This window comes from Mustelus asterias, chromosome 24, assembly GCF_964213995.1.
Source record: "Mustelus asterias chromosome 24, sMusAst1.hap1.1, whole genome shotgun sequence".
Classification (NCBI taxonomy): Eukaryota; Metazoa; Chordata; class Chondrichthyes; order Carcharhiniformes; family Triakidae; genus Mustelus; species Mustelus asterias.
This window is the reverse complement of record NC_135824.1, coordinates 7,593,490-7,611,695: the sequence shown is the minus strand read 5'-3', so window position 1 is coordinate 7,611,695 and position 18,206 is coordinate 7,593,490. Positions and strand designations below refer to the sequence as shown.

The window sequence follows — 18,206 nt, the reverse complement described above, 5'->3', positions numbered from 1 at the left end:
TGTGTGTGGGTGTGCGTGTGTGTCTGTATGTGGGTGTGTGTATGTGGGTGTGTGTGTGTGGGTCTATATGTGGGTGTGTGGGTGTGTGGATCTGTGTGTGAGTGTGTGTGTGGGGTGTGTGTGTGTGGGTCTGTATGTGGGTGTGCGTGGGTCTGTGTATGCGTGCGTGCGTGTTGGTGTGTGTGTGTGTGTGTTGGTGTGTGTGGGTCAGTATGTGGGTGTGTTTGTGGGGTGTGTGTGTGGGTCTGTATGTGGGTGTGTGGGTGTGTGTGTGGGTCTGTGTGTGTGGGTCTGTATGTGGGGATGTGCGTGTGCGGTGTGTGTGGGTCTTTGTGTGGGTGTGTGTGTTGGTGTGTGTGTTTCTGAGTCTGTGTGTGTGTGTCAGTGTCTGGGTCTGTGTGTGGGTGTGTGTGTCAGTGTCTGGGTCTGTGTGTGGGGGTGTGTATGGGTCTGTGTGTGGGGGTGTGTGTGGGGTGTGCCTGGGTCTGTATGTGGGTGTGTGGGTGTGTGTGGGTCTTTGTGTGGGTGTGTGTGTTGGTGTGTGTATGTGTGGGTCTGTGTGTGTGTGTCAGTGTCTGGATCTGTGTGTGGGGGCGTGTATGGGTCTGTGTGTGGGGGTGTGTATGGGTCTGTGTGTGGGGGGGTGTGTGTGGGGTGTGCCTGGGTCTGTATGTGGGTGTGTGTGGGTCTTTGTGTGGGTATGTGTGTTGGTGTGTGTGTGTGTGGGTCTGTGTGTAGGGGTGTGTATGGGACTGTGTGTGGGGGTGTGTGTCAGATGGATTAACAGCTGGTAGCTGGAATCTGACCCTGTGAGAAGTCTGATCCTGTTACCATGGTGACCAGGGTATTTATTGCATCCACTGAGCAGTATTCATTGTGGATTGGTGGACTTTAGACTTTAATCAGATAGATGGAGGGTAAGGCAAGCAGTTCTGGATTGCAACGAGAGAGACAAACACGTTGTTAAAGAGAAAAAGAAGAAAACAGGGAGATAGCAAAAGAAAAACATGGTAAAAAAAACCCAGGAGAATCCCAGCGCTTGCAAAATAATTCATTGTGGAAAGCAACGGTGTAATCATTTTCTCTCTTGTTCCAATCGCAGGCGAAATTTCTCACGCAAGATGAAATCCATGGTGAGTATAGCCCTTATATACAACAAGTATGGTTGTTTAGTTATTTCTTGAAGGTTAATGGAGTCCGCACCAAGTAAACTATTCTCCTGTAATGATTGGGCCTCCCCTCTTCACTCCTTCCTCCAGAGCCTCCCGAAACCATGGCCCGTAACTCTCTCTTCAAACTCCTCTGCCACGTTATACCCCTCCCCTTCCAAACCGATTTCAACTCGGTTCCTTCAGCCAAGATTCCAGATTCCTCCCCTACCTCTCCTGGAATGTCAATTGCTTCAATGCGCCTTAGGAGTATTTCGTTATCTGGAAGGAGCTGGGCAAATGGAAGCCACTGCATTAACTAAACGTCCGTGTGTATCTGGGGCAAGATCCAATCGATTTGTTCAGATGCCACTAGTAAATGGATAAAGCTTTCAGAGGAGCAGGAGTCATAGAAGCAATCAGAGAATTGTGTGTACCGTTCAGAAGGAGGCCATTTGGCCCACCAAGCCAGCTGCAATCCCACTCAGCCCCTCTTCCCATGACCCCACGTATTTACCCTACTAATCCCCCTGACACTAAGGGGCAATTTAGCATGGCCAATCAACCTAACCTGCACATCTTTGGACTGTGGTAGGAAACCCACGCAGACAGAGGGAGAACGTGCAAACTCCACACAGACAGTGACCCAAGGCTAGAATTGAACCTGGATCCCTGGCGCTGTGAGGCAACAGTGGCAACCACTGTGGCCTCTTTCTGCACTGTGGGGATTCTATGGGATTTGGCTGCTCGAGTTCCTTAGGGCAATCAATAAGATCATGACTGATGTTTTGCCTCAACTCTACTTTCCTTCCCTATCCCTTCAGTTGATACCTGGACCATTTACCCACTGCTGCCACTTTGACCTCTCCTCTGGCAAGCGTAGAGGGCACGCGCCAGAAAGCCGAGCTGACAGACAACTTTCTAAATCTGTTCCTGGCCCCACCCCCCAATCCCATTCCTGCAGGCTTGGGTAGATTCCACCCACAGTCTTTCTCCTGGCTGCTCTGCTGATGCATTGGCCAGAAGCTGCTGTGTACAGGAAAGTACCTGAGTAAAAATCAGAAGAGGAGCATAATAAGAGTTCAGCCAGCCTCGCCTGCGTCCAGTAAAGGGTTAACATCAGAAGCACACATGATGCTGATGTAATGATGATGTCAGAGCACATGATCGACTAGTAAGATCTTGAAGAGAGCCAACGCTCTGATCTCGTGAGGAGGTCCAAATGTGCACATACTTGCTGTAAGGGGAAGGCAGTGACATAGCGGTATTGTCATTGGACTAGTGATCCAGAGACTCAGGGTAATGCTCTGGGGACCCGGGTTCGAATCCCACCCATCTGGTTCACTAATACCCTTTAGGGAAGGAAATCTGCCGTCCTTACCCGGTCTCCATGTGACTCCAGACCCACAGCAATGTGGTTGACTCTCAACTGCCCTCTGAAAGGGCCTAGAAAGCCATTCAGTTCAAGGGACAGCTAGGGATGGGCAACAAATGCTGGCCCAGCCAGTGACACACATGTCCCACGAATGAGTAAAAAATAAATTAACCTTCCTATGGGAGGTAAATAATATTGAAAACAAATATTTGAATGTTAAACTTGAAGAAAATGGATGTCCCACAGAGTTTTAAATAGACACCAGAGCAAGGGCTCTTTTATCGGATGAAGTAAAATGGCTCAAACAGATCCATCAAGGGCAAAAGAGGTACAAGGAAGAGAGTAGGGCTTCTTAAGGATCAACAAGGTCATCTATGTGCGGATCCACAAGAGATGGGTGAGATCCTAAATGAATATTTCTCATCAGTATTTACTATTGAGAAAAGCATGGATGTTAGGGAACCTGGGGAAATAAATAGTGATGTCTTGAGGAGTGTATATATTACAGAGAAGGAGGTGCTGGAAGTCTTAAAGCGCATCAAGGTAGATAAATCCCCGGGACCTGATGAAGTGTATCCCAGGACATTGTGGGAGGCTAGGGAGGAAATTGCGGGTCCCCTAGCCGAGATATTTGAATCATCGATAGTCACGGGTGAAGTGCCTGAAGATTGGAGAGTGGCAAATGTTATGCCTTTGTTTAAAAAGGGCTGCAGGGAAAAGCCTGGGAACTACAGGCCAGTGAGCGTCACATCTGTGGTGGGTAAGTTGTTGGAAGGTATTTTGAGAGACAGGATCTACAGGCATTTGGAAATGCAAGGACTGATTAGGGACTATCAGCATGGCTTTGTGAGTGGAAAATCATGTCTCACAAATTTGATTGAGTTTTTTGAAGGGGTAACCAAGAAGGTAGATGAAGGCAGTGCAGTTGATGTTGTCTACGTGGACTTTAGCAAGGCCTTTGACAAGGTACCGCATGGTAGGTTGTTGCATAAGGTTAAATCCCACGGGATCCAGGGTGAGCTATCTAAATGGATACAAAATTGGCTTCAGGGATCAGTGCTGGGTCCACTGTTATTTGTCATTTATATTAATGATTTGGATGAGAATATCGGAGGCATGGTTAGTAAGTTTGCAGATGACGCCAAGATTGGTGGCATAGTGGACAGTGAAGAAAGTTATCTCCAATTGCAACGGGATCTTGATCAATTGGGCTAGTGGGCTGATGAATGGCAGATGGAGTTTAATTTAGACAAATGCGAGGTGATGCATTTTGATAGATTGAACCAGAGCAGGACTTACTCAGTTAATGGTAGGGCGTTGGGGAGAGTTACAGGACAAAGAGATCTAGGGGTATATGTTCATAGCTCCTTCAAAGTGGAGTCACAGGTGGACAGAGTGGTGAAGAAGGCATTCGGCATGCTTGATTTCATCGGTCAGAACATTGAATATAGGAGTTGGGACATCTTGTTGAAGTTGTACAAGACATTGTGGTAAGGCCACACTTGGAATACTGTGTGCAGTTCTGGTCACCCTATTATAGAAAGGATATTATGAAACTAGAAAGAGTGCAGAAAAGATTTACTAGGATGCTACCGGGACTTGATGGATTGAGTTATAAGGTGAGGCTGGATAGACTGGAACTTTTTTCTCTGGAGCGTAGGAGACTGAGGGGTGACTTTATAGAGGTCTATAAAATAATGAGGGGCATAGACAAGGTAGATAGTCAATATATTTTCCCAAAGGTAGGGGAGTCTAAAACTAAAGGGCATAGGTTTAAGGTGAGAGGGGAGAGATACAAAAGTGTCCAGAGGGGCAATTGTTTCACACAGAGGGTGGTGAGTGTCTGGAACAAGCTGCCAGAGGTAGTAGTAGAGGCGGGTACAATTTTGTCTTTTAAAAAGCATTTAGATAGTTACATGGATAAGATGCGTATAGAGGGATATGGGCCAAATGCGGGCAATTGGGATTAGCTTGGGGGTAAAAAAAAATGGGGGCATGGACAAGTTGGGCCGAAGGGCCTGTTTCCATGCTGTAAACCTCTTTGACTCTATGACTCTATGAGATCACCCAATAACCCCCAGATAAAGGCAAATTACTGCAGATACTGGAATCTGAAACAAAAACAGAAAATGCTGGAAAATCTCAGCAGTTCAGATAGCATCTGTGGAAATGCTGCTCTGACGAAGGGTCATCTAGACTCGAAACGTTGGCTCTATTCTCTCTCCACAGATGCTGTCAGACCTGCTGAGATTTTCCAGCATTTTCTATTTTTGAAGGGATAACCAAGAAGGTAGATGAGGGCAGTGCAGTTGATATTGTCTACATCCCCATCTATTAAGTTACAAAGAGCTCGGGTGACACCAAAAGTGAAAGGGCAGCTAATGGAGAAATCCTCCAGCCTCTCTTTTTCATTCAAGAATTAAGAATGCTGTCCTACTCAGCAGAGAAGTAGACCCAGAATTTAAATTAATCTGTAAGGTGGAGGAGGTTGCTGATAAAAATTACATTCCAAAATAAATTCCCAAATTTGTTGACAGGGTCGGGAAAATGAAAGACTAAATAAGCGCATCACCCTCGGCAGTGACACTAAACCAATCTGCCTCTCCACCTCGAGGTTGGCCCCTCACTCACTCTTGGACACCGTCCAGATTGAAATAGAAAAGATGCAGCAGCGAGGACTTAGCTCATTGTTCACCATGCTGACAAAATGGCGATCAGCTTTGGTTACGGCCACAACAGCAAATGGCTCCATAAGAATCTGCGTGAATTCAACTCAGCAAAATAGAGAAATGGAATGTGAGATCCAGATAATGGCCTCAATGGATAAGAGTCCAGCAAAACTAACCAACAGCACTCCATTTAATAACTCGGATGCCAATTTTGGTTGTTGCCTCTGAACAAGAGTCCAGATTAAAAGCAAACTGCTGCGGAGGCTGGAATCTGAAACCAAAAAAGAAAATGCTGGAAAATTTCAGCAGGTCTGCCAGCATCTGTAAGGAGAGAAAAGAGCTGATGTTTCAAGTCCAGATGACCGCTTTGACAAAGGATCATCTGGGCTTGAAATGTTAGCTCTTTTCTCTCCTTACAGATGCTGCCAGACCTGCTGAAAGAGTCAGATTGCTGACCACATCACCCGTCAGTCACCATTCTTTCAAAGATTGCCTTTTGGCATCACTTCCTGGGCAGCACGGTAGCACAGTGCTTAGCACGGCAGCCTCACAGCGCCAGGGACCCAGGTTCAATTCCCGGCTTGGGACACTGTCAGTGCATAGTCTGCACGTTCTCCCCGTGTCTGAGTGGGTTTCCTCTGGTTGCTCCGGTTTCCTCCCATAGTCCGAAAGACGTGCTGATTAGGTGCATTGGCCATGCTAAATTCTCCCTCAGTGTACCTGAACAGGCGCCGGAGTGTAGCAACTAGGGGATTTTTCACAGTAACTTCATTGCAGTGTTAATGTAAGCCTGCTTGTCACGCTAATAAATAAACTAAAACAAAGATTTCCTAGAGAGTGACGTCCAACACTTCAGAAGGCATGAAAGATGTGATATGCCATTTGGACAATATACTCATACACGGAGCCCCGAGAGAGGAACATGATCGCAGGGTCAGTGCCGGCCTGAGAGCCTATAGAATTCAGGCCTAACACTGAACAATAATTGCAAATTTGCTAAACCCATGATTAAGTTTCTAGATCACATCGTTCAAGGCACTGGGATCACAGTTCATCCGCAAAAAAATGAAAGTTATGAGATAATTTCTGCATTACTGAGATTCGAAGATTCCTCAGGGTGGTGAACCAAGTAGGAAGGTTCTGACCAAACTTAGCAGAGGTCAGCGAGCCTTGTGACACCTTTTGAGACAGGGTCAACAGTGGTGTTGGAATATGGACAAGCAAATTGCTTTTAAAATGCTTAAACGACTTTCAACGGACACGGGGAGAATGTGCAAACTCCGCAGAGACAAAGACCCAAGCCGGGAATTAAACCATGCCCCTGGTGCTGTGAGGCAGCAGTGCTAACCACTGCGCCACTGTGCCACCGTGGTTGATCATGCTCCTGCGTAGTGTCTTGGGTGTTTTATGATGTTAAAGGTGCTATATAAATGCAAGTTGTTGTTGTTGTTGTCGTCCTGCATTCAGTAACAGAATCATTGGCCAGAAGTCCCAGGTGACCTCGCACAACATTCATTGCTTTCCGGCTGGGTTTTCTGATCTCGATCCTAGCTACTATTATCGTTCCTACCTCTGCAAATGAAAAACAATCTATTAACCTATGAGGGTGAACTCTAATTTTAAACAGTGTGTTAAGATCTAGTTATGGAGATAGTTCCTCAAATATATATATATATCGATGTAATTATATAGAAGTCATTGATAAATACTTGCTGTTGTCATATTGAAGATTACAAAGATTTCAGACATGTTCTACAATCAACAAAAGCCTTAATCCACAGGAAAATGGGCAATTTAGCAAAGATACCAAGTTCATTTATTAGTCACAGTAGGCTTACATTAACATTGCAATGAAGTTACTGTAAAATTCCCCTCGTCGCCACACTCCGGCGCCTGTTTGGGTACACTGAGGGAGAATTTAGCACGGCCAGTGCACCTAACCAGAACGTCTTTCAGTCTGTGGGAGGAAACTAGAGGCTACCCACACAGACACGGGGAGAATGTGCAAACTCCACACAGAGAGTGACCCGAGGCCAGAATCGAACCTGGGTCCCTGGCGCTGTGAGGCAGCACTGCTAACCACTGTGCCGCCGTGCCATCCTAAACAGAGGCTGTTTAGAATGAAAACCCCTAATACTAAGCAGCAGCTTCAGGACAGCAGCTGACAAAAAAAAAGGAGGAAGAACACGCGCAAAATAAAGATCAAACATAATACATTGATCGTATTTCTCAGAGAGGCACCCTCAGAGTAACAGAAACGATTAATTCCAAAGATACTTAATCAGTCTGAGCATAGGGCAGCTTTGTAGCTCAATCCCATATCAGGTGTTTCAGGCAAAGCATTGTTCCATAGTCTTTGATAACTGTCAGAGGTCGTCTATTATTTAACACATTACACTTGATCCACCCAGGCAGCTGCAAATCTGAGCTGAGAAATCGATGAAGGTTAGGGTTAAAGCAAGAATGGCATCCTTTGCGTTCAGATAAAGACCCTCTCATCACCCAAAGACACAAGAGAATTCAAAATGAACGCAGGGAGGGTTCCAGTGTGACTCTGGTCTGTATGGCGTTAGCTGATTTCAGTGAAGGGGTGGGAATTCTCCAGAGTCTCGAGACTGCACAGAATCATAGTCTAACAGGAGACAACTTTTCAGAGGAGGAGGGCAGCAAACCAGAGGGAAATATCCACACAGGTAAGGATTTAGCCTGGCATTACAGCGTACCTTTATAAACCAATGACCTCAATTCCCCAGTATATATGTTTTACATCAGCCATATTACAAAGTCTCTAAAAATCTTTTTTTAAATGTAAAGCAAAGCCCATAATTTCATGTTGGCTTCACCTAAGCTGCAATTGTAAATCCACATGCATCTTCCAATCTGCACAAGTTTGCTCAACTTGCAGCAATTAAGCTCTAAATGACCTCAGGATTTTTGGCAGCCTGACTTGGGATCCAGAATCATAGAATCCCTACAGTGCAGAAGGAGGCCGTTCCCACCAGGCCCCACCCCTCTAACTCCATGTGTTAACCCTGCTAATCCCCCTGACACTAACGGGCAATTTAGCATGGCCAATCCACCTAACCTGCACATCTTTGGACTGTGGGAGGAAACCGGAGTACCCGGAGGAAACCCACGCAGACATGGGGAGAATGTGCAAACTCCACACAGACAGTCACTCAAGGCATGGAATCAAACCTGGGTCCCCGGCGCTGTGAGGCAGCAGTGCTAACCACTGTGCCACCATGCCATCCCTAAAAAGAAAGGCCACATTAAACACAATTCGCCTCAGCAGCAGAATAATGCACCACATTGTGTAAAATGCGCCACTGTGATGATAATGATAACAGTGATTCTTGTGCACAGGAAAACATTTCCAAGTCATTTACGTTGATGCCACAGAGTGTGTTGTTACCAATATCCAATCTGCTTTCTTCAGAATTCAAAGAGTGCTTCTCACTGTATGACAAGGCTCACAAAGGCAAGATTTCTGCTGGAGACCTGATCACAGTGATGCGGTGCCTGGGCACTAAACCCACACCGGGAGAGGTGGACAGACACTTGCTGCATCATAAAATAGGTAAATACAATTGTTACATAAAACTTTTAGCACAAAAAGAGACCATTTGCCCCCACTGGTCTATGCTGGGGTTGATGCTCAGTCCAGTCTAACGTCCTCAGAATAGGTGTAAACGGGCTATCATAGAATCCTACAGTGTAAAAGGAGGCCCTTCGGCCCATCGAGTCTGCACTGACCACAATCCCACCCAGGCCATATCCCCATAATCCCACGTATTTACCCTGCTAATCGCCCTGACACTAAGGGACAATTTACCATGGTCAATGAACCTAACCTGCACATCCTTGGACCATGGGAGGAAACTAGAGCACCTGGAGGAAACCCACGCAGAAATGGGGAGAATGTGCAGACTCCACACTGACACTCACCCAAGCCAGGAATTGGACCCAGGTCCCTGGCGCTGTGAGGCAGCAGTGCTAACCACTGTGCCACCGTGCTACCCACTATCACCGTGCAGCCCATAAAACAAGGCTGAAAAATGTGTGCACGCAACCAGGGAGAAGGAGAACTTCAAGCAGTATAACCTGGAAACACATGTATGTAGGCTGGGCTGCAGGGAGAGGTGAGGAAGTTACAGAGCTCGGGGTTAAGGAAGCCACTGACCTTTGATCTGGTGTCTTGTTGTAACCAGAAAGAAGCGGCGAATTGGATTTCTCAACATTTCTTGCCATCATTCACCAACAAAGGCAGCAAGAGGATCCACAGAGGGAGATTCTAGAAGCCATGCTCATGACAGACAAACAAAAAAGAGGCTTCATAACAGCGACTGAACTGAGGACAAAACTGACACAACTCGGAGAGAAACTGACCAATCAGGAAGGTGAGGAACTACAGAAAAAAACTAATGCTTTTGTTTGAGACAAATCTCCTGCAAGAACTTGCATTTAAATAGCATCTCATACTACCAATTAAGTACTTATTGAAGTGTCGTCACTGTTATTGGGCGTGCGGCAGCCAATTTCCACACAGCAAGATCCCACAAACAAGCAATTAGATAAAGGTTTCAGTGATGTTAGTCAAAGGATAGATATTGATCAGATACTGGGAGAACTCCCCAGCTCGTCTTCCAGTTGGGCTGTGGGATCTCATACACGTATAGGGGTCTTTCCTTCCTCTCACCCCACCCATCCCCCCACCTTCCCAAGTCATGGCACCTCCAACAGTGTAGCATTCCCTCAGTGCTGCATTTAGTGTCAGTCTAGATTCTGCGCTCAAGTCTCTGGAGAGGGACTTGAACCCATGATATTCTGTCCCAGTTGTCAGAATACTACCAAAGCTGACAACATCTCTTGTCTTCACATCTCCAGTTGATGGTTGCACAGAGACCAGGAGGGTTCTATCACCCTGTTCTCTATCCCTTCTTCCACATTCCTGAAACAACAGCCACTTGGGTGGGAGCACCAGTCAATGCCTTTCAGATTACATTCACGTTGACTGGATCTATTCCTGGGAAGTGAGGGTTTAAAGTTTATTTATTAGTGTCACAAGTTGGTTTACATTAACATTGCAAGAAGTTGCTGTGAAAATCCCCTAGTCGCCACACTCCGGCGCCTGTTCAGGTACACTGAGGGAGAATTTAGCACGGCCAATGCACCTAACTAGCATGTCTTTCAGACTGTGGGAGGAAACCGGAGCACCCGGAGGAAACCCACACAGACACAGGAAGAACATGCAAACTCCACACAGTCAGTGACCCGAGCCAGGAATCGAACCTGGGTCCCTGGCGCTGTGAGGCAGCCGTGCTAACCACTGTGCCACCGTGCCGCCCCAGCCTGTGTTGAGAGGTGGAGTAAATTAGGTGAATGTTCTCTGGGGTTTTGAAGAATGAAAGGTGATTGACTTGAAGCAAAATCGTCCTGAAGGGGGCTTCACAGGGTAGACACGGAGACATTGGCCGGAATTCTCCGCCTGATCACACCCCGCCGCCGCTGCCAGCGAGAATGGAGAATTTGGCGCTCAGCTAAATCTCCATTCACTGCAGCAGGACTGGAGAATCTCAGCTGCGGGCAAGGTCAGAGAATCTGGCCCTTTGTTACCTCTGGCTGGGGAATCTGGAATATGAGACAGAATAAGGATAAGAGGTTTATCATTTAGGACAGAGATAAGGAGAAATTTCTTCATTCAGAGGGTTGATAGTCTTTGGAATTCTCTATCGTAAAGGGTTGTGGATGCTCTGTTGTTCAGTAGATTTGAGGCTGAGATAGATGTGTCTTTGATCTCTCAGATACTTGAGAGAAATGGGGAGTGGGTGAGAAAATGGAATTGAACAGACGATCAGCCATGAACAGATTGAATGGCAAAGCAGGTTTGAGGGGCCGAATGGCCTACTCCAGCTGCTGTTTTTTTTATGTTCTCATGTTCCCATGAGAGTCAGTAGTTGGAAATTTCCCATGTGGCCTACCACGGGAATCGTAGCGGGCGGGACAGAACCATGCAGAGATCTGTTGACCTCGGGTGGGAATTTCCGGCGTTGCGGAAGTGCGGCTGGAAAATCCTGCTCTGTGTCTTTGGAAGAGGAAAGGGAAATCGGGGGTTGGGGAGATTGGGGGAATAATTTATCGGTCTTAATAAGACAACAGAAACAGGTGTTTCTGGATGGGTAAAATTGGTTTTATGTATTTCACACCCAACGATAGAAAAAGATTAAAATTACAAAATATAAACATTGAACTAAACTGTGCGAATCAATCTTACAGTTGATGACCTCTTGCGGGGAGCGAATATTACCCCGAACGGCATCGTAAGATATGAAGAATTCATTCGGACAATCACTCTCCCACCAGCAGATTACTGACCTTTCTCCGAACAATACACTGGGGAATGCTGATACCACAACTCACTCTCCCGATGCTAAATTATTCACTCAGCTGCAACCCAACTGAAGATCAGACAGTTGTCACCACAAACATCAAGATAAATACAGTTGAAGTTCTTTTGGTTTACCTTGAAAGAGTTTTCTTCATGGCAGTATCCAACTCTCTCTTAAACAAACTCTCCTCCTCTCTCCTATTCTGCCCAGATTCCATTCCAGGTGTTGAGCAAATTCCACGTGAAGCAGAATGGAATCTTTTTCACTCAGTCTCAGGATGTGGACATTGCTGGCTATTACCCGCCCCTCATTGCCCATGAGAAGGTGGTAGTGAATTGTCTCTTGACAACTGGGTGGCTTGCTAAGCCATTTCAGAGGGGCAGTTAAGAGTCAACCACATTGCTGTGGGTCTGGAGTCACATGGAGCTGGGTTACGGATGAGAATCCGGCAGTTACATGTTCGCCATGGTCAACTTCCTGACACTATTCCGAAATTTGCCTTTCACCAGTTGGTATCCGTGCAAGCCTTGTCCTCCTCATATGCTTAACCACGAGGTGGCCTTCTCATAATATGTCTTTCCCATGATATCTTTGAATCTGCTACAGAGTCCCCTCCATTGCCTTCTATCAGGACAGAGGGCTTTTGGCCTTTTACAACAACAAAAACAACAACTACTCTATTTAAGGAGTGCCTTTCACATAGTAAACCTTACCAAGATGCTGCACAGGAAGTTTATCAAAATAAAATTGACACCGTGTTCAGCGATATTAGGACAAATGACCACAAACTTGGTCAATGAGGTAGGTTTTAAGCAGCTGACTATAGGAAGAGAGTGAGGTGGGGATGTAGGGTGGTGGAAAGGTTTAAGTAGGAAATTCTGGAAATTTGGGCCTTGGCAGCTTAAGATATAGCTGCTACATGAAATTCACCACACAGAAACCATTCAGCCCAACTGGGCCATACTGGCCCAACATTCGGCCTAATTAATCCATGGCCTCCTCCCATTCTACTGCTTGTCTTCCTGGTGCCTTGTTCGTATTTACTGTCACCACATTGGTCAGACTGACATCTGTTGCCATTCCCTAAGAAACCATTCAGTGTGTTAATCCACGTGGCAGTGGTCTCTGAGGCCAGACCAGATCCCTAAAGGCCACCACAGGTTCCCAGAGCCTGAGGATCCATGATGATCTGGTAGGGTTATATTGCAGGAGTCAGTGAGCACATTGTGAAAAGGAGGGGAATACACAAGAGTCTGCAGTTTAATGGACAAGATAAACCCAGAGACTTGGTAAACGTGGGGGTCCCATAAATAAGTCCACGGGCGGAATTTTACCCGAGGTTCGTAAGATCCCACCCGAGGCCAACAGACGATGCCAGTCTCTGAGCCTTGCCCATCCCCGGAATCAGGGCGGGCGTGCCAGTAAAATTCCGGCCTACATCACAGATGATGACACATCCCAGTCCTGAATGACAGGACTCTTCAATGGAATTGTCTGCATTGGTCTCACTGCCACCATCTTACTCCACGCTTAAAACATTCTCAACAGGTTCACTTTGTTTTGTGTGTCATTGCAACCTGAAATATGTTTTTGAAAATGTAAAATCCATAAAATAAAGGCAATTTGTGTGAATTGTGTACATTATTAAACTGGGGTTCTTCTCACTGGAAAGACGGAGGATGAGGGGTGACCTAATAGAGGTGTATAAAATTATGAAAGGCATAGATAGGGTGAACGGTGGGAAGCTTTTTCCCAGGTCGGTGGTGACGTTCACGAGGGGTCATAGGTTCAAAGTGAGGGGGGGAGGTTTAACACGGATATCAGAAGGACGTATTTTACACAAGAGGGTGGTGGGGGCCTGGAATGCGCTGCCGGGCAAGGTGGTGGAGGCGGACACACTGGGAACGTTTAAGACTTATCTAGATAGCCACATGAACGGAGTGGGAATGGAGGGATACAAAAGAATGGTGTAGTTTGGACCAGGGAGCGGCGCGGGCTTGGAGGGCCAAAGGGCCTGTTCCTGTGCTGTATTGTTCTTTGTTCTAAGCTCTGAGCTACATCCAATCCTGACCTTCCAAACGGAGGCAGAGCCTGAATCTGCATCCTTCATGAACACTTGTGTTACTCTGAGAAAATCTGAAGTTTAAGGTCCCTCCATTGTTCTATTCCCTCTTTCTCTTGGGCGGCCTTCTGCTATTTCTACTACTTTGGTCACTGAACCTTGAACACAAACTGTTCCAATTCCAATTCTCCTCTTGCACCTAGTAGCTCACTAAGGCAGACTTAAGCCCATTTCCATAGCTTGCAATTTCTGGAACAAGTCGCTAGTCTGTCACCAGGGACTTATAGCTTGAGGGGCGCCATTCCACTAGTGTGGCTAACTAGAAGTCTCTCCCGCTCTTAGAGGCAGCATGGTGGCATAGTGGTTAGCACTGCTGCCTCACAGCGCCAGGGATCTGGGTTCGATTCCCAGCTTGGGTCACTGTCTGTGCAGAGTTTGCACGTTCTCCCCGTCTCTGCGTGGTTTCCTCCAGGTGCTCCCGTTTCCTCCCACAGTCCGAAAGACGTGCTGGTTAGGTGCATTGGCCATGCTAAATTCTTCCTCAGTGTACCCGAACAGGCGTCAGAGTGTGGCGACTAGGGGATTCTCACAGTAACTTCATTGCAGTGTTAATGTAAGTCTACTTGTGACACCAATAAATAAACTTTAAACTACCGCTCAGCCATTGGTGTGTTAGGAAGGATTTGCAGTTTGACATTCTCAACCTGTTTGGCCACATTATGAACACAGCTGAACACATACTGTGACAGTCTTCAAATGTTTGACTGTTTAAGACTCCATCTGACCAGGTGTAGTTAAGAGGGCAACACTCTCACCTCTGAGGCAGAAGGTCAATCCCTTCCCCAGAGACTTGAGGCACAAAATCTAGGCAGGCATTCCAGTGCCATACAGAGGGAGTGCTGCACTGTCAGCGCCGTCCTCTTTCGGAGGAGACTTTAAACTGAGGCACCGTCTGCCCCTCATCCCTGTGGGATGTGAAAACCCCACAGAAACATTTCAAGGAAGAGCTATGAAATTCGCCCTGGTGTTCTGGCCAATGTTTATCCCTCCTTCAAGCAGCTGATCTGATCTTGGGGAAATCTGCGCAAATTATCTACAAAACAATAATGACAAAACTTCTAAAAATACTGGCTTAATGGGGAGACATGACATTGTAAAATGCAAGTCTGTCTTTAAACTTTTCATAGGATCATAGAATCCCTACAGTGCAGGAGGTCTTTCGACCCATCGAGTCTGCACTGACTCTCCGACACAGCATCTAATCCAGGCCCACCCCCGCCCCTACCCTGCAACTCCATACATTTACCCCACTAATATTTTGGGACACTAAGGATCAATTCAGCATGGCCAATCCATCTAACCTGCGCATCCTTGGAGTGCGGGAGGAAACTGGAGCACCTGGAGGAAACCCACGCAGACATGGGGAGAACATGCAAACTCCACACAGACAGCGACCCAAGCCTTTTAAAATTTTCATGTTTGGGCTAATTCCCCAAAACAGTTTGAAGAAACTGCAATGTTTTGTACTTTCAGTTATATAAAGTAAGACTTTTTTTTCATCTATCTGTTTTGTGACCAACCTAAAGTGGCACTCACCCTTGTATGCCTCAAAGGGTCCTTTTATTTTTGAAAATGATTTTTCAACTTCCAATTGACTGGAATATTTGTCACTTGAGTCAGAGCAAACTGCTTAAAAATGCAAGGTCACATCCTAAGAAGTGGGAGAGAAACTGACAAATCATCCTCAGGGGATTGTGACGAGAAAGACATTTCCTCTAATCCAGACACCCATCAAAACCTGTCACTGACTAAGGGGAGACATTGAAATGCAAAATACTGGTTACTGAAACAATGGCTGCCACTGGAAGACACACCCCTAACTTGGAAATACACAATGGGTGAAGTATTTCAAGGCAAGACTAGAGCCACTGGAGAGAGATTGCAAGTGACACAGATAGTGTCCTAAAAGTCTTCAGCCGAGGAAACAAGCTGAAGGCTTCTCACTCCCTCTGTTGTTTTGGAATAATTTGTGTCGCTTGATTTGACTAGAAACCTCCCAGCGAACTGAGAACTGATAATAATCACAACATCGCAACATCTTCGATATTTGATTGCATTCACAAAACAAGTTAACCTGAATTGGATATAATATTTAAAATCTATGCTTCAAGGATAATCAAAGGACACTTAATTCTTTAAACTTTTTTTATTGGACTTGAATTTCCCTTATTTCTGATACCTGTATTTGTGCATGTGCGAGAGAGTGTGTTCATGTGTGTGTGTTTGTAAGAGAGTGTTTATGTGTGTGTGTGTGTGTGAGAGAGAGAGAGAGAGTGTGTGGGAGAGTGTGTTGGTGTATGTGTGTGTTAGTGTGCGTGCGTTAGTGTGTGTGTGTTTGTGAGAGAGTGTTTGTGTGTGTGTGTATGTGTGTGAGAGAGTGTGAGAGTGTGTTAGTGCGTGTGTGTTGGTGCGTGTGTGTTAGTGCGTGTGTGTTAGTGTATGTGAGACAGTAGCCGGAATTTCACTGCCACACCCGCCCTGGAACCTGGGCGGGCAGAGCTTACAGAACGGAATTCTCCGTTGGCCTTGGGCAGGATTTTACAATCCTTGCTCAAGCAAGGTCATAAAATATCGGCCAGTGTGTGAGAGAGTGTGTGAGTGTTTGTCTGTGTGTGAGAGAGTGTGTGAGAGAGTGTGAGAGAGTGTGTGAGTGTTAGTCTGTGTGTGAGAGAGTGTGTGAGAGAGTGTGAGTGTTAGTCTGTGTGTGAGAGAGTATGTGTTAGTGTGTGTGTGTTGTATGTGTGAGAGAAAGTGTGTGAGAGTGTGTTTGTGTGTTAGTGTGTAAGGGTGTGCGAGACTGTTCGTGTGTGTGAGAGAGTGTGTGAGAGAGTATGTGTTAGTGTGTGTGAGAGAGAGTGTGTGTGTTATATGTGAGAGTGTGTTAGTGTGTGGGTTTGAGTGTGTGTGTGTGTGTGTGTGTGTGTGTGTGTGTGGAGGGGGAAGGGCGGCTAAATGGCTGCATGAGCCATAACAACATCATGTTTTTATTATTTTTCTCAAATCTAGTGGTTAATAAAGTTCCTTGTTCTTTGGCTCAAGAGAACCTTGTTTGATTGGCTCTTTAAATAGTTAACTAAAGTTTGATTTGGAAAAGGCATATCCTCATAAAAATAAATCAAAACCTTATTGTCACCAACTGAGGAAGCTGAGTAGAGGGGAGCCAGATATCCCCATCTCGCCCTGGACTGAAAGGTGTCAAGAACCCGCCATGGACAACTTGCAACTCATTTACCAAGAAGTCAGAACTTGGAGAACTCCACACCTTCCACCTTTCACCTAAATTCAGACCTGCTAATGTCAGATGTTATCCAGACAAGGCAGCCATTCATGCTGTGGCCCTGACTGTCTCTACAGCCAGACTCCCAGATACAAGAGCTCTTTGTTCCCTCCAGCTTGTTGTCTAAATTTCCCAGAGGTCAAGGGTTAACTTCTGGTCTTTCCCAGGATTCAGCGGTTTGGCTCAGATGGTGACCTTTCTCTGGCCGCTTTTACACTATTTTTTTCCTTGTCCATCTTGTTGCCATTTCCAATGCGCTGCCTGTGCAGAATGTTAAGGAACTAAGCTTATTCAGAATAAGCGTCAGGAAATATTGGGGGTGGGGGGGGGGGGGGGTGCAAGGAGGGACACTGCTCACATGAAGAAAGGCTAAGAGAATCATTTCCACAGAACTGTACACCACAGAAAGAGACCATTTGGCCCATCCTCCCCGTGCTGGCACCTTGAAAGAGATATTTGGTCATTACCACCTTGCTGTTTTGCACTATTTTCCTATTTAAATCTTTAAAGTATTCCGTCTTCGATGTTAACTCTTCAAACTGCGTCCACTACCCTTTCAGGCAGCGCATTCCAGATTTACTTGCTGCATAAAAACGATGTCTCCTTATCTCCTTTCTGCTTATTTTGCCAGTTCTCATGGAAATAAAGCTATCAGTCACCAACCCTCCTCCCATTGGAAACACTTATTTCCGATTAATCTATCAAAAGTGTTTCTTTTAATTCATTTCTGGGATGTGGTCATCATTGGCTAAGTCAGCATTCATTGCCCATTCCTAATTGCCCTTGATCTGAGCGGGATTGTCATTTCAGAGGGCATTTAAGAGTCAACCACGTTATGGATCTGGAGTCACATATAGGCCAGACCAGGTAAGGATGGCAGATTTCCTTCCCTAAAGGACATTAGTGAACCAGATGGGGTTTTACGACAATCGACAATGGTCATCGTTAGACATTTATGTTGTCTGTCTCTCACAATTTCATAAGCTTGTCCCTTCCAGAAAGACCCCACAACACCACCCACCTCAAAGCAAGCAGCAACCATGGCGGCGGCACGGTGGGACAGTGGTTAGCACTGCTGCCTCACAGCACCAGGAACCTGGGTTCAATTCCCAACTTGGGTCACTCTCTGTGCAGAGTCTGCATATTCTCCCCATGTTTGCGTGGGTTTGCTCCGGGTGCTCCGGTTTCCTCCCATAGTCCAAAAAACTTGCTGGTTAGGTGCATTG

At 46.2% G+C, this 18,206-nt stretch overlaps 1 protein-coding gene across 2 annotated transcripts; it reads left to right on the top strand.

The window, feature by feature from the left end:
* The first annotated feature begins 900 nt into the window (after positions 1–900).
* On the top strand, positions 901–13,221 carry LOC144511189 (calmodulin-like protein 4). Of its 2 annotated transcripts, XM_078241254.1 has the most exons (5): positions 901–1,010; positions 1,103–1,133; positions 8,632–8,772; positions 9,404–9,592; positions 11,469–13,221. In XM_078241254.1, exons 1-5 carry the CDS (start codon positions 1,008–1,010, stop codon positions 11,564–11,566), a joined length of 462 nt encoding a protein of 153 aa, XP_078097380.1. In that variant the 5' UTR covers positions 901–1,007; the 3' UTR covers positions 11,567–13,221. The 2 variants fall into 2 exon arrangements, with proteins under 2 accessions (XP_078097380.1, XP_078097381.1); XM_078241255.1 differs by lacking the exon at positions 8,632–8,772 and having other exon boundaries at positions 11,469–13,211.
* Positions 13,222–18,206: the final 4,985 nt, after the last annotated feature.